Source organism: Scleropages formosus, chromosome 22 (assembly GCF_900964775.1).
Source record: "Scleropages formosus chromosome 22, fSclFor1.1, whole genome shotgun sequence".
NCBI classification, from domain to species: domain Eukaryota; kingdom Metazoa; phylum Chordata; class Actinopteri; order Osteoglossiformes; family Osteoglossidae; genus Scleropages; species Scleropages formosus.
In genome coordinates, this window is record NC_041827.1 from 6057178 (window position 1) to 6072510 (window position 15333).

At 45.5% G+C, this 15333-nt stretch overlaps 2 protein-coding genes across 2 annotated transcripts; one reads left to right on the plus strand and one right to left on the minus strand.

Moving 5' to 3' along the window:
- Nucleotides 1-8931, plus strand: renbp (renin binding protein). The gene is made up of 11 exons (XM_018725842.2): nt 1-154; nt 1085-1189; nt 1514-1589; nt 2604-2679; nt 3324-3502; nt 4097-4321; nt 6682-6763; nt 7129-7304; nt 7561-7692; nt 8111-8198; nt 8501-8931. The coding sequence occupies exons 2-11, from the start codon at nt 1089-1091 to the stop codon at nt 8578-8580; spliced, it is 1215 nt and encodes a 404-aa protein (XP_018581358.1). The 5' UTR covers nt 1-154; nt 1085-1088; the 3' UTR covers nt 8581-8931.
- A 2292-nt stretch (nt 8932-11223) lies between these two features.
- On the minus strand, nt 11224-15075 carry LOC114909346 (uncharacterized). Its single transcript, XM_029247889.1, has 2 exons — nt 14285-15075; nt 11224-13564 (listed from the first exon to the last, which is right to left on the minus strand). Exons 1-2 carry the CDS (start codon nt 14432-14434, stop codon nt 11783-11785), a joined length of 1932 nt encoding a protein of 643 aa, XP_029103722.1. The 5' UTR covers nt 14435-15075; the 3' UTR covers nt 11224-11782.
- Nucleotides 15076-15333: the final 258 nt, after the last annotated feature.

The window sequence follows — 15333 nt, forward strand, 5'->3', positions numbered from 1 at the left end:
TGCAGCGGGAGCCGCAGGCATCCGCGAGCGATTGAGCCCGAGAGCATCAGAGCCCGCGAACGCTGTCGATAAGCTGCGACTCACTTTCTGCGAGTTCGAGCCGCAGACGGGCGGTCGAACGGAGGCGCTCGCAGACTGAGCTGTTCACCAGAAAGTGAGTAGTCGGCAGCCTGAAGTGAAGCAAGTTGACTGTTGAGCCTGCTCAAACTGTTGTGAAACTGTTGTTGAAACGCCGAATGGTCAGTCAGTGCCGGCTGTGTGTGTGTGCAGTCGAGTCGGAGCGGTTCGTCCGTCGCTGTCGCGCTGGAGGAACTGGCAGTCACAGTGTGTCACGTGTGTGTGGAGACGTCTGACGTGCTATTGTGCCGAGCGTCTCACACGGTCTCTGTGGCTTCTCTCTCTCTCTCTCTCACACACACACTTACTGACACTCACATACTCGGAGAAGTGCACACCACCTGTCCTGTGCATGTTATGTACTTTCCCCCAAGTGTGTTTCCCCGAAGGCCCGCGTCACACAGTAAGTTTGTCCTTCCACAGCCTGGCGCTGGGTTCAGAAGACCGGATTCGACACGCGGTGTGCGCGCTGTGTCTCATTGATTTCGTGCTCTCTCACTTGTACGGCCTTGCATTTGCAGGACGGATCTGCTTGGAGATCGGAATTGACCTTCTTCACTCTTTCGGACACTAAGCAAGCTGTAAGGTGTTCCTCACCCTCATCTCCATCGCTGACCGACTCATCCGTATAGTTGAGGGACATGCGAGTTGCATGGAAAAAGGACATCGCATTTTGGTCCCACTACATTAAAGCTGCCCTTAAGCGATGTGGACAGGGGAAAGGGGCCAGGAGGAGCCTGAGGTTCAGAAACTGGAAGTACCCTGAAGTGGGTCTGTTTTGGGTGGTCCGCAGCACTTTGAGTCTTCGGCCTACTCTGGATCTGTTGTTCAGAAAGCAGTTTTTTTCTTTTAATGCGACCTGTCGGTCGGAACGCCTTCTGTTGATGCGATGCTACGAGTAGAGGAGGGGCATGCTCCTTTCAGGAGAGGGTGTTTGTGTTTAATTCCTTTGTTCTTGTGTTTGTAGGAATATGGCCACAGAGAAGCTGGCAGGATTTCGGGAGAGGATCCGAAGCGAGCTGGACCGAGCGGTGGACTTCTGGCTGAAGCATTCGCACGACAAAGTCTACGGGTACTGTTGTGACCGCACGCGCGCTCGTGTTCATTTTGTGTTATAGCCAGAGAAATGTCGTCACAGCTGGGATTAACTTGCAGTCAAGTGTTTTGGTCCTGCTTATTATGGTTCCGAAAACGGGACCTATTTTAACTCGCTTGTTTTCATGCATTGAAGTACTACGCATCTGGTTAAACTGAGCTTCATAATTGTATAGTCAAATAATGCACTAGTGAGCTAAACACCCAAATTCTAAGTATGTGAAAATAACTTTTTTTTTTTTTTTTTTTTTTTTTTTTTCCTTCCCCCTCTCTCCTCTGTTTTTCTGTACTTTTTGTGTAGTGGGTTTTTCACCTGTATAGGTAGAGATGGAAAGGTTTATGATGAGCTGAAATATGTGTGGCTGCAGGGGAGACAGGTAAATATAATGGCAATTTTACTCTGTGCATGTATAGTTTATTACTGTTTTCTGCAGTGTTAAGGGAAACCATGAGAGCAGATGTGACCTGTTTACATAATTGTGCAACACCCATCTTCAAGACAGCTGGGACAAACGGTTGACTTATCGGTCTCAGACACTTCATCGTTGTCATGCATTTGCTTTTTATGGTTGAGGTTTTTGGGGGTTTACTGTTTGGTTTATATTGCTTATGCTTTTACCTCATGGGCTGCACTTAGGCGAAATTCAGATCGGTAAACATTTTAATGAGTTTCATTTTACATAACTGCATCTGTTCTGGTAAATTGATATAAATTCCTGAAAAACACTTTGATCATGTCCAGTTTCTGTTAACACAACTGAATTATATTTCAGATTATATTTAGGTTGAATAGTATGTGTGGACTTGCAGGTTTTCTATCCTAGCCACTATAATATTAAAATGTAATACTAAAAAAAAGCAGTGCTATTTCAATCTCAAGCATATAGTTATTCTTAAAAAGATTATTATTTGAGTAGGTTGGTTACTAGACCATGTATTCCATTTTTACATTCCATCCGTCAGTTATGTTTTCTCATCTATTTTTTTTTTCCTGTGAGAAAAGTTTGTGTAAGTACTACACAAATTAGTGAGTTTTTTTTTTTTTTTAAAATGTTTTAAACAGTTTGCTTCATGAGGGAAAGTGAAATTATAGTACCAGTCAGAAATTTGAGTACAGCTGCACAACCTGTGCAATACTTCTATGGGACAAACTAGACAGAAGAGTCAAAGCAAAGCAATCCATAAGTGTCCTACATCTCTGGGAATTGCTGCAAAAGAGCTGGGAAAACATGGCAACTGATTTCCTGCTGAAATTTAATATTAAATGTGAGGGGTGAGAACTAACTTCCACCAAGCATCCTTTTGATTTGTACTGTACATTCCCTCTATGGATTACTGCAGTGCATCAGCAGTACTGCTGCAGTCTGAGATGACCTGTGTTTTACCTGCAGGTTTGGATGTACTGTCGCTTGTACAGAACAGTGGAGAGATTTCACAAGGATGAAATTCTGGAAGCTGCTAAATCAGGTCAGTCGTACAGGAGTAAGGGTCATAGGACACGTCACATAAATATTTTTTTCTACATAATGAATTGATGATCAGACAAGGGTCACCCCAACAGCCCTGATGTAATCATGAGTAGGCTGTGTGTGTGTGTGTGTGTGTGTGTGTGTGTGTGTGTGTGTGTGTTTTGGTGAACACAGTCTAATTTTTGTACATGTAAAGCATCAAAGGCATATGCAGAAAGGTATCCACTGCATGTGGATACATAGTCTTATTTAAGAGGGTTATTTGTAAATTATAGAGGTTATTGCTCAGGAGTGATTAACTTGTGTCACACAAATAGTGTTTCCCACACAGCCCCCATCTAAATGTACAACTTTGAGAATAATATCTACCAAAGGCCACAGATTTAGTTGAGCATGCTGTGGCTCACATACTTTTCAAAAATCAATTCCACTGTGATCATTCCAAAGTGGGGGGAGGGTCACTGTGAGGTTGGCTTCCTCGGCACCTTGTGCAAATGGCCTGTGTTTAAAGAGCAAAGCATGTGAGATGTAGTCAGATATATGAACATGTGACCTGTGTATAAGCATTGCAGGTCTTGTGTGGATCACTGTGACCCTGTCCAAGGTCTCTGATGGAACTCGTTCCTGGTCTCTGCTCTCCAGGTGGGGAGTTCCTGCGACGGTTTGCTTGGGTTCCCTCTGCTGGCAGCATGGGGAAGTGCGCCTTCAGCCTGACTAGGGATGGGCAGGCGGTGAAGGTGCAGCGGACTATATTTAGTGAGTGTTTCTATGTTATGGCGATGGACGAGTTGGCCAGGGTCACTGGAGACCGTGAGATGCAGGTAAGGGTACAAAAGGACATTAAAGTTTTTACTAAGAAATCACAGTTTCACTTCCCTCTTGTCTTGCATTTGGTGTCACTTCTGCTGACTTCTGTAGAAGCTGTTTTTTTTGGGGGGAGGGGGTGCTCGTCCCATGCCCAACTCTCCTCATTTTTTTTATCCACGCTTTGGACCAGCGTTTCCAGAAGTGATAACCTTAACAGAAGTCTTTGGCAAATTATTGTTGGTGACCTATACCCCACTCAGGGTGATAGACAAAACTAGCAGTTTGCCATTATCATTATATTAAATTTGTCAGAACTGTAGCATCATTAAAAATAGGGCTACTTTTTTTAAAAAGAAAATAATGTATATAGATTATAGAATCACAATTGAAGTGACTTTTGGCTGCAGACACTTTAACGGCATTTATGGATATACAGTAGTCCTGTTCAAAGGAACAGTGCTGTGATATTTGGATCTCTGCTTTCAGACTTTGTTGTGTTTTATACATTGTGCATTGGGTACCTCTTCTCTGTCTGTAGCAGCTTTTGTGATCACATGTGGGACTGGCATCTCTTTATTCCATTGTAAATGTCAGAGTGTGTCTCACAGGTGCATGCTGAGACTGTGATGGACCAGCTGGTTCACTGGGTACGAGTGGATCCGTCAGGGCTGGGCAGGCCACAGCTGCCCGGAGACCTTCCTGTCAACAGTTTGGCTGTACCCATGATGCTCCTGTGCCTGGTGGAGCAGTTGGCTGAGGGCAGGGTGGATGTGGCAGACAAATACAGGGAGCTTGGCTCCTGGTGTGTCCAGCAGATCCTTCAGCATGTGCAGGTGAGCACTGGAAGGTTGATGCTCCTTTGCTGAGTTCCTTACTGATTGACTCACCTCCAGCAAGAGGGCAGGCAGTGTGGTTGACAGGGGCTATGTACCCACCACGGGCAATAACTGTAAAGTCAGGCCACTAGTTCTAAACTAAATGCAAGTAGATCCCAGTGAATACCAACCAACCAACCAATCTCAACTTGTCCTGAGCGGAGTCGCGGCGAATCAAAGCTTATCCCGGAAACACAGGGCACAAGGCTGAAAAGTGAGGGGATACACCCTGGACAAAATGCTAGTCCATCGTGAGGCACCCGAAACAGGACTCGAACCTTGAACCCGCCACACCGTGGGCACCGGCCAAACCCACTGCACCACCACACCTCCTCCCAGTGAATATGATTCTTTTATGAAATAGTGTGCACCCCTATTTGCACTACTCAGCTGCTTCAGTCTGGATATATCCAAGCTGCATTTCTGCTTTTAGTTGCTGACAAGGTCACTGAAGTGTCAGTTATGTGTTTAGTGTAGTATTTACTGTCATCCTCAGTATGTTGCTGAAATCAGGTGCTGGAAAACAATCCCAAAATAAGTTATAGCAGATATGTAAACATGGAATTTTTTTTTTTTTTGAGATTTTTCTTAGTGAAAGAAAGGAAAATAGAATCAGTCCACCTTAGGTACAATCTTCTCCCATGTTACAAAGGTAATTTGTTCCTGAAAAACTCTAAGGTGAGTTCTCATGACTCACAAACATGCATACATGTAATGCTCAGTGATTATGCATTAATTCAATCATTAAATGAAGAAAATCAGTGAAAACAATGCTAATGATTTACACTCGCAAAACACATTGACATGGTGCCTGGGTGGACAGTGTGATTTGACATGGATTGAACATGGATGTTTGTGTGGGTTTCCTCCCACAGTCCAAAGATGTGTTTCAGGTGAACTGATAAATTACATTACCGTGTGTGTGTGTTTGTTTGGCATTACTCTGCTGTATGAATTGGTGAATACTTGCTGGAAGTTCATAGAATCTAGAATTTCAAGTGGCCTTAGATAAAGGTGTCCACAAAATACTACTTTATAATAATTGGAAGTTGCTTTGGAGAAATATTTATAATGCTGTAAAACTTTTAAACACAAAGAGACCATGATGTACAGACCAGAAACTACAACTGTGGAACTAAAAATGCTAACAAATGCAACACCTACAAATAATGTTGCCACCTCTTCTATGGCATTTGATGTTTCATTCTGACATTCTAATTTATGTGAATTCTGTAGTCTGAAATGCAGTTTTCAAAATGTTTCTCTAGGTGCATGGGTATATTCTGTCTATGATTTTAGTCTTCTGTTTTTATTCCAGGATCCTTAATGCTAAATTGTCTCTCTTGTGTTTGTGAGAACAAGACTGTGTCTGAGTAGGCATTTGATCAGTCGGTGAGGTTGGAATCATATTCTGCTTGAATGCTGGCCTGTCATGAGAAGCTGGGGAGGGAAAAGGGGGAATTGGTGCACTTCAGATGTGATGAATAGAGGCAAAGGTAGGAGAGGATCCAGGCCATGGCGGAGGGGATCCGCGCAATTTCAATTCCTCTCTCCCTGCCATGTAATTCATTTCAGAAGCAATTACCGGCCTGGCTCTAGTGCTCTGGCTGGCTATCTTCATTCTAGGCAGAATGAATGAGCTGTCCATGCACTGCAGTCTGATGGGGGAGGGCTAAGGGCTGCCTGCACTCTAATTTAACTCACAGGCAGTTGGAACAGCCTGCGAAACAGGACACATCTGCAGCACCAACATGGCTATTAGTTGTACATTGCTTAATGCAGGTAGATCAGATTCCTATCTGAGTTATCACCAACATCAGTACTTTTTCATTTGAATTTAATTTATCCAGCAGTGCAAAATACAGCTAAAAAGTATGTTTCATTACTTTTGCTCTGAAAGCAATGAAAACTACATTTATTCAATCACGCATCCATCCATCATCAGCAACCACTTGTCCGTTGCAGGTTGCAGCGCTTTGTGTAAGCACATGCATACCCTGGAGGTGTGGATGTGAGGGAAATGACACACAAACCCATCTTGTAGCCTTCATTTTTTTCCAGAGTAATGTACAGGTTAATCTGCTAGATTTAGCTACAAAATAACCAGAATAACAAGCCTGTTTGTATGAAAAAAGGTATAGTTTCAAACACCATTGTACCATTTTTGTTTTGCTAGGAGCCATTATATTAGTACTAACAGTAACAAATATAGTGGTAAAATAATTTATTTAGCCCTGCTTTTGGTAGGTTACTAGCTGTTATATGTCATGTCCAAAGCAGCTGTTTGTCTCATTGTTTGAAAATTGTTCTTTGTGCAGCGAGATGGCACTGCCATTTTGGAGAGTGTCTCCAACGACGGAAAGGAACTCCCTGGTTGTCAGGGGCGACTGCAGAATCCAGGTGAAAAGATGGATAAACCTTGTTGTCTTCCCCACCCCCCTTTGCTGTTCTCCCTCAGCATCACAAAAAGGGTCCCTTAACTGTTAGTTAAGATTTGTCACACACATTTAGGATTTTACTTCTAATTTGGCTTACCAGCAGCAGGTGTCCAATTACTTCCAACTCCTCTGCACTTTAATGTTACTAGTTCCAGTTACCTAGCCTGTCCATGGTGTTCTCTCTGACTGGGGCTGGTATTACATCTTCACATTTATACATGCAAAAGCTCACACACAGACTCAGTGCTTACATTTTGAATTCCACTGATTTCAGCTTTACAGTGCATTACATGTAGATAGCACTCACTCCTATATGTGGTTGTACAGGCCATGCCTTGGAGGCAGGCTGGTTCCTACTCCAGTATGCTGTTCAGCACGGGGATAAGGAGCTGCAGAGGATTGCCGTGGACAAGTTCATGGAGATCCCCTTCCGGACAGGTTGGGACCAGGATCATGGGGGAATCTTCTACTTCTTGGATGTGGATGGCCTTTGCCCTACGCAGGTGTGTATGTTGGGAATGAACTCCTAAAGGGGTTTCCTAAGACTCCTGCTTTGCTCCCACTGTAAAACTGCCTCTTTCTTACATGTGTTTCTGCTTGTTTACTTATTAGGTATTGAAAGAATACAGGTGTTAACCCAGTCTGTGGTCTGACTAGAAATGTAATAGACTTAGTTTTTTATTAATCTGTACTGTAGATTTAGGGGATGGCTGGTGCAAATACTGTCATGTGAGTCTGTCACGCTTTTCTGTTCTGCAGTTGGAGTGGAGCATGAAGCTGTGGTGGCCACACTGCGAGGCTCTCGTCGCGTTCCTGATGGCCTACAGCCTGAGCAGAGAGCCCACACTGCTGGATAGGTTTACACAGGTGTATGATTACACCTTCAGTCATGTGAGTTAACTCCCAGCATGCATCTCTCCTGGAGCTCTATCACGTCATACTGAGCTGCTCTTATTATGGTATGTTGCTCCGAGGCCTGGAGCAGGGAGAGGGCTAAATTTTGGAATTAAAAGGGATTTTTTTTCCCTTAAATGGGGATGGACATGTCAGGATGAACAAAAACCAAACCTTTCATTTTTGCAAATGAGCACTTTTTTTTTTTTTTTGAGAACTCATTCACCTGCAGTTACCCAGAGGTCAACTCTGAACTGGGAATTTGTTTAATTTAGTTTTCAATAAAAATTTAAATTATGTGCAATGAAATGGCATTATATTTAGTTTTCACCACACATCACCACCTGTCCTGTTTTGATAGTTTAATAAATACTATGATGGACTTTTGATAATCTTTTTCTCTGTTGGGGGTCAGTTTCCTGACAAGGAACATGGCGAGTGGTTTGGATATCTGACTCGGCAGGGCTCTGTGGAACTTGACTTTAAAGGAGGTCCCTTTAAAGGTGAGCTTCACTGATACACAGAGGTCTTGCTACAGCCAGTGTGAACATGTACATTCACAGGAAATCAGTATGGCCTGAGGCCTGGCTCACATGTTGGTTCAAAGCTCTGCAGTCATGGGCTTGGAGCCAGCTCCATGCTTACATGTTTACATTTTTTATAGACTGAAAAATTAGTCCATTTCGTAGGCAAAAATATCGATACGCAGCATTATGTGAACCAAGTCTTGATGTAATTGTAGTAATATTTGAAGTAATTTCTTTGAAAGAAGGCAAACATACTGAGTGACTTGTTGCCCTGACAGGATTCTTCCATGTGCCACGATGCTTGTATATGTGCGAGAGGCTGCTGGACAGCCTCCTTGCAGCAGCTTGTGACTCCTGATGGCTTCCCAGAAGCGACTGATGGCGTTCACATACTGATGAGTTTAAAATATTCCTCTTGGGTGGGTAATAAATTGGGTGGAACTCTGAAAACTGTGTACCCAGAGATCAGAATTTTCTCATGCAAATGGTATTCATCCAGTTAATTAAATGTCTCAATCTCTGGCATTGTCAGATTTGGTCTCAGTGATGTTCTAAACTCCAGCTCACTGGCTGCCACTGCATCTCTTTTGAGAAAGTATTGTTGTTATGTGAGTAAAGTAAACAGTATTTTAATCACATTTTTCAGCCACCTCAATTAGTGTTTGTTCACCTGTTTTTATTATTTAGATTTTTGCCATCACTGACAGCTGTTTTTAAAAACTGGTAATGCTGGCTAGTCACTAGTGTTAATAACTGAGTAACCATTTTAACCTTTAAAAATTATTTCTAATAAGTTGACATTTCTGTATAAATAACAGATGACCTGTTGATACTGCTATGTTTCATGTGTATGATGACATTCCACTGATATCAAACCTTAATTTCCAGTAACTTATGTTGAAAATGGATCAAGCATAAGGTGAATTAGTTGTGTAAATTTAAATGGTAGTATGTGTCTGGAATAAGTCCATAAGATGAGCACTATAATGTAGTTGTCTACAGCATGAGCTGTAATATGGTGTTAAAGAAGCCAAATGGTCAGTGGCTAAATTGTGTCAATTACATAAATTGCTGTAATGTGGCTCAATATCATCCTCTTATGAGAAGGGAAAACTGTATCACAGACAAACACAGGTAACATGTAGAAACTCACAAAGAGGGACACAATTTACTGAAGAGGATATTTGGTAAAGGCCAAAAAACAGCCTTTTCCCCCCCCCCACTGCCACCAAATTTCACCAACTCCTTGAGGTCTAGACAAAGACTATGCGTAATCAGCTTTGCAAGATGGCATGTGCTAGGACTGCCATTTTTTGGTAAAACAGGAACATATATGCACTCCAAACTATTGCCCTATGCTCCTGCTCTATAAATGTTAACATACTTGCCTCAAAAAGGGATTTCATTTTGTAAAACAATAACTGGCATATCATTGTTTACGTAATTGCATTTATATTTCGATCACTAGTATCTATTTTGAATACCATGAAAATTTGTTCAAGTTAAGTATACAAAATGGAAAGAAAATAAATTTTCCGACCACTTCCCAGAAATGTGTACACTTCTCAACATTTTACTTCTCAGCATCTTCCAAATGCATAAATGTAATATTTTCTTCATCTGTCTTTACCACAGCATTCATTTTGTTTTTTTTTTTTTTTTTTTTGTATTGGTACCAGTAAGGTTTTGTGCCAAATAAAATTTGTAAAATGTAAAGGGACTGTTAGTGCAGAGGCTGCAGATACTGTATGTTTCCCACATTGGAAAACTATTTCTGAATCTGTCTTGACTCCACATAATTCACAAATCTAGCCTCACAACACTGGCTTGATCTTTGTGACTTTGTGCATTTTTAATAATTTTGCAAATATAATTCATAGTCTTCCATTAAGTACATTTTCAGCTGCCTAAAACCACTGTCAATTTTGATACCACAAAGAACAGGATTAACCAGAGATTCATTAAAGATCTACGTTAAGGTGAGTTTCATAGTATTCTGCATTGCAAAAGTATTTTCCTTTATGAAATAAGCTTAAACAAGCTTGCTGAGTCATTTTTGTGTTTTTGAATGCAATGAAATTTTGATACAATACTGAACAAAAAGCATTCTAAAAAAAATCATTTTGAGCTGCTCAGATTTGCTTCTGCAGATGGATTATCCTGTATTTACATAATGACCTAATTTTTGTTAGATACCTTTAATTGTGGGTAAGGTTGCAAATATGCATGATCTTGCAAGCTTACAATTTAGAACATATTGTTGTCAGTGGGGAAGGGGGGCGGTGGCACTGTGGGTTTGACCTGTGCGTGCTCTCTAGTGGGTCTGGGGTTTGAGTCCCGCTTAGGGTGTGTGGCAGACTGGTGGTGTGTCCCCTCCAGCCCCATGCCCTGCATGGCCGGGTTAGGCTCTGGCTCGCCGCGACCCCTCTCGGGACTTATGGCTTCAGTCAGCGCGTGCGTGCATTGTCAGTGGTTAATACCTGAGCCGACCCACCAGTGCAAGTCGGATGACATCATCCAGACCGTTGGCCATATGAAACACTGCATTAGTTACATCTTTTATTTAGCATTATGGTTTCAAGTTTGTCATGGGTACAAGTACTATGTACAAGTATCATGAAAATCTTCTTGAATGGTTCTCCACGGACTATGGACAAAAACAACAGAAATAATGCACAAAACAATGACTGTGAGTAATGCTAATAATAAATAATGGTAACACTAATAATAATAAATAACAGACAGCCAGAGAACTCAGAACATGAGAATGCTTAAAGTGACAGTGTAATCTACCAATGTGCTTGGAAGGAGCAGTCCAACTCTAGGTACAAAAGGTGGCACATTGGTGAGTGCTGTATACTCTTACAGCAGTGGGGTAAAAGCTGTTCCTGTACCTAGCAGTGCGGGTTCGAATAGACCTGAGCCGCTTTGCAGATGGCAGAGAAGAGAAAAGTGCCCATGCGGGGCGACTATGATCTTTCATGATGCGCGTTGTCTTTCTGAGGCAGCGGGTGGTGTGTGGTGATGTATTAATTAATATTTAGATGTGCATAAATGTAAAGGTATGTCAACAGAAAAGATATTTTAGTGCTCCATGAAACAACTACACAGTGCAGCTTGAAAGTATGTGAACTACCCCTATTGGGATAGTCACTTTTGTAGAAAATGTTGAACTTGTAAAATCTAAATGTTAAAATGTAAACTAAACTGATAAAATGAATAGCTGACTATGATTTACACCCCTGATCCTACTTACCTACTTGGTTTAACCAGTGCAGCTTGGACTTCACTTATTTCCACACCTGCACTACTACCATGCTTTTTTTACTACACTACCAATTCCATCACACCAGAAAGATGGCTTCTTATTAAATAACCATTTTGTGGTAGAACTGAGGGACACAAGGGCTTGACATACTTTCAAGCACCACTGTATGTATACATAGGTTAATAGCACAGACATAAGTCGGTTCAGAATTGAAGTGCCTCTGCACTTGAAACCAACCATTGCTAGTCTCACCTCTCAAATGTCCCTACAGAAACCCCAGAATATTCCATATTTAGGTCCAGAGGAGTCTGTAGTTTGCTTTTAAATAAATGAGAGTGTCTAAGTTCTTTGGCAGAGGCCTGCATCTCTCTGGCTTCAGGTTCCTGCCCACTGTGCGGAATATCCTTCCCACAGGGGTGGTGGAGGCTGGCACGGTGAACACCTTCTTGGCCACCTGCGACAGCCGGGGGAAGTCGGTGGCCTTGCGCTTCCAGTAGTGCATCGGGTCCTCATCAGTGGGCTCCTCGTGGAGGTAAGCGGCCAGCTCCTGCTCGATGCTCTTGGCCCGTGAAGCCGGACGCTGCTTGATGAAGGAGAAGAGCTTGCGCCGTTCGGATGGTTGGAGGTTTGGGGGCTCCTTGCTGGACTCCTGCAGGCTGCTCTCCCGTATGTGTTTCGCCACTTCCTTCAGCAGCATCTGCTTGTGGCACTCGGCATCGCTGCTCCACGACAGCTTGAATTGTGGGTCCAGGGCTGTGGCGGTCACGTACAGAGGGTCCTCCAGGATGGAGGCCAACCTGCGGTCCAGAGAGTGAGCCAGGCCAACCAGGATGCCGGTGCACTGGCGGGCGTGGGTTTCCGAGAGGTGCTTGCGGAGCCCCAGGACACAAGGCAATGCCAGGCTGATGGACACGTGCTTGTCCCCCTGGACCATGTCCGCGGCCTCCTCAAAAGGCTCCAGAAGCTCCACCAGCTCCGTGAGCAAAGCCTTTTCTAAGCAGCTGAGCTCCAGGTCACGTCGGCCCACCACGTCCTCCAAGAAGTCCGCTGACTCCAGCATGCGCCGCACTGTTTTCAGCTGCGAGTTCCAACTCTGCTCCCTGGAAGCGGGAAGGCCGTCTGCGGTGCCCGTCGATCCAAAGACCCGGCCCAGCTTCTCCGGGGGCACGGTGGCAGTGACGTAGTTGTAGAAGCAGGCGGCTTTGGCGAGGGTGACGGAGAGCTGAGGGGAGGAGCGCAGGCCCTCCCGCACGCACAGGCCCAGCGAATGGGCAAAACAGTCAATTGGACAAGAACCCAGACTGAACCCCAAGGAGATGTCCAATGCCAGCTCCCCACCCGCCTCACTGCTCTCCACAGCCCTGCGTTCCTCATCTCTGCTGCCGTTCTCCTCTTCCTCCTCATCGCCTTCACCGCCACGCAGACAGAAGCCAGGCAGTCGGAAGGCAGCCCTTCTTTCGGACGAAGTGGAGCCCGCCACCACCCGAAATACCTTCCCCGTGATGCTGTGGGTACGAGAGATCGCGTCGAACTCGACAAGCGTGCGCTGTACTATGCGCCGGCTGGCCAGAGGGAGGCAGGCTAGCAGGGCAGTCCTCGCCTGCCAGTCACCTGTGATGAAGTGGCAGGTGACCCCCAGGTAGCCGGTCCCTCTGCCCGCTGCCCCACTTTGCCACAGGTCCAGGGTGACGCTGCAGGACTCGGCTGCCGTCAGGGCCTGCTTGGTGGCCAGCTGGACCTGGTAGGCGTATCCCGGGAGAAGCTGCCGCTGGACGTAGAGCCGCGACTCCGGGGCGTACCTGGGCTCCAGCAGCTGCAGAAGCTCCCGGAAGCCCTCGTTTTCCACCGTCTCCACCGCCTGCAGATCGCGGATCATCATCTTGGCGATGGCCTCCGAGATGAGGGCCTGTCGGGGATCGTTACGGTCAAATTTGGACGCCGCTCTTCCGTGTGAGGAACGGGCCGAATCGGGGCGCCCCCCGGAGGCAAGCTGCTGCGCAACACCTGAAGCGTAAGCCTCCCTCTTGACATCCTTCTTCTTCACAAACTCGTGGTAGACGTCCCGGTGCTTGCGCTGCAGAGCGCGTTCAGGAAGACACGCAGAACGATTATTGATCATTGAGACGTTCTCATATACATGACTTTACAATCCTGGAATCAGGTGCTGTCTACTGTAGTGATGAAAGGACTTTTGAGCCCCACATCTGTCTGAAGACCGGACCTTTACGATGCCTTAGATTTACTGTCATACTGGTACATTTCTACATACACAGTCAACTGTTCTAACACCTTAAATTAAAGGCTTGTGTTTGCATGTAACTTCATACGGCCAAAATTATTTGGAAAGCGAGGTGTACCTTATCCTCCTTGTTTACTCTGTAATCTTGTTCCGTGTATTTGTGTTGGAATATGTTTCCCCCGAAGTGGCTCTTAGTCTTTTCACTTTGTGATGTGGTTGTGGAAGGCCGTGCAGTAAAGTACTCTTGTTTTTACCGTGTTCTAGGTTATTGCTGGTGTCTGTCTTGCTTTTAGGTGCTACTCTGCTACATGATCATGACTTCTGTTGAAGGATTAAGATCCTGCGAATGAACTGACATTTTCCCAGCGGCCGCTACTGTCATTTCATCCACCTTTTTGGTACCAGATCGGCCACTTTATTTGCCGAACTGTGAAATTCAAGAAGAAGGGAAAAGACACCGCAGTGACCGCCGGAGCGGGGATCATGCGGAACCCGCAGCGGGAACACGAGACACGATGATGACGGAGCCCCACGGAGTCCGCGCGCGCTGCCCACCTTGAGGTGCGTCACGAAGTTGGACGTCACGGTGCGCTTCGCCTGGATGCGCGTTCCGCACGCCTTGCACTTGGACTCGATCTTGCCATTTTCGCCCTCGAACACGATGTCAAAGTAGTCCAGGATGGACACCCTCGAGCCGGACGCCATCGATCGACACACAGTTCTGTACCTTGACTCGGGAGCACAAGTTCGGCGGACTCGCTGCGTGCGACGATGTGCTGCTCGGCGGCTCCTCCGTCCGCGGCCGGCGCGTCTCAGGCAGCACCGCCGGCACCCAGAGCGCAGTCCGGCCTGGCCTGTACCGAGCGCCGCTCGTCGGCGAGGAACGTGCAGCGACCGCGATCACCGCTGAATGGAGGACGAGCTCCCGTACGCCCGCACTCCCAGCGCGGCGCTCCTCCGGCGGCCCGCGGTGCCGCGCGCGCTCGGCCCTTTCCGTCGCCGATCGACTTCGCGACTCCTTCACGTGGACGTCATTCTGGCGGGCGATTCGAAAAGCCGAACTTGAAAGTTCAGTTGCCACTGGCGACGGCTGCTAAAGTCGCATATAAACATCAGTGGTCTGCCTACGTCCTGGCTCTTCTTGACTGAAACTGAAGCTCCAAAATTTGAGAAAAGCGAGCGGCAGTCACAACTGAACTGTATTTTTAACAGGTCCACAGAACAGTTCCCCTAACATTCATTAATTCATCCATCCATCCAGGTTCAATAATCACTTTGTCCCAAGCAGGATCACGGTGCTAAAGAAACATTGAGCACACCAATCCATCACAGAGTACTGCACCCATTTACACACTACAGGCAATTTAGTTACCAATTCACCTGACCTGCATGTCTTTGGACTGTGGGAGGAAATAAGAGCACACACAGGAAACTCACACAGAGGACAACATGCAAACTCCAAGCAGACCGGGCAAGGATCAAACCCACATTCTCTCGCACCACCCTGGTACCGCAAGGCTAAGTAGTACTACTGCTGTGCTACCAGCACACGTTCCATCTCAGATGGAATTATTGAAGGTGTAGACTTCCAGAATTGCGCCTTA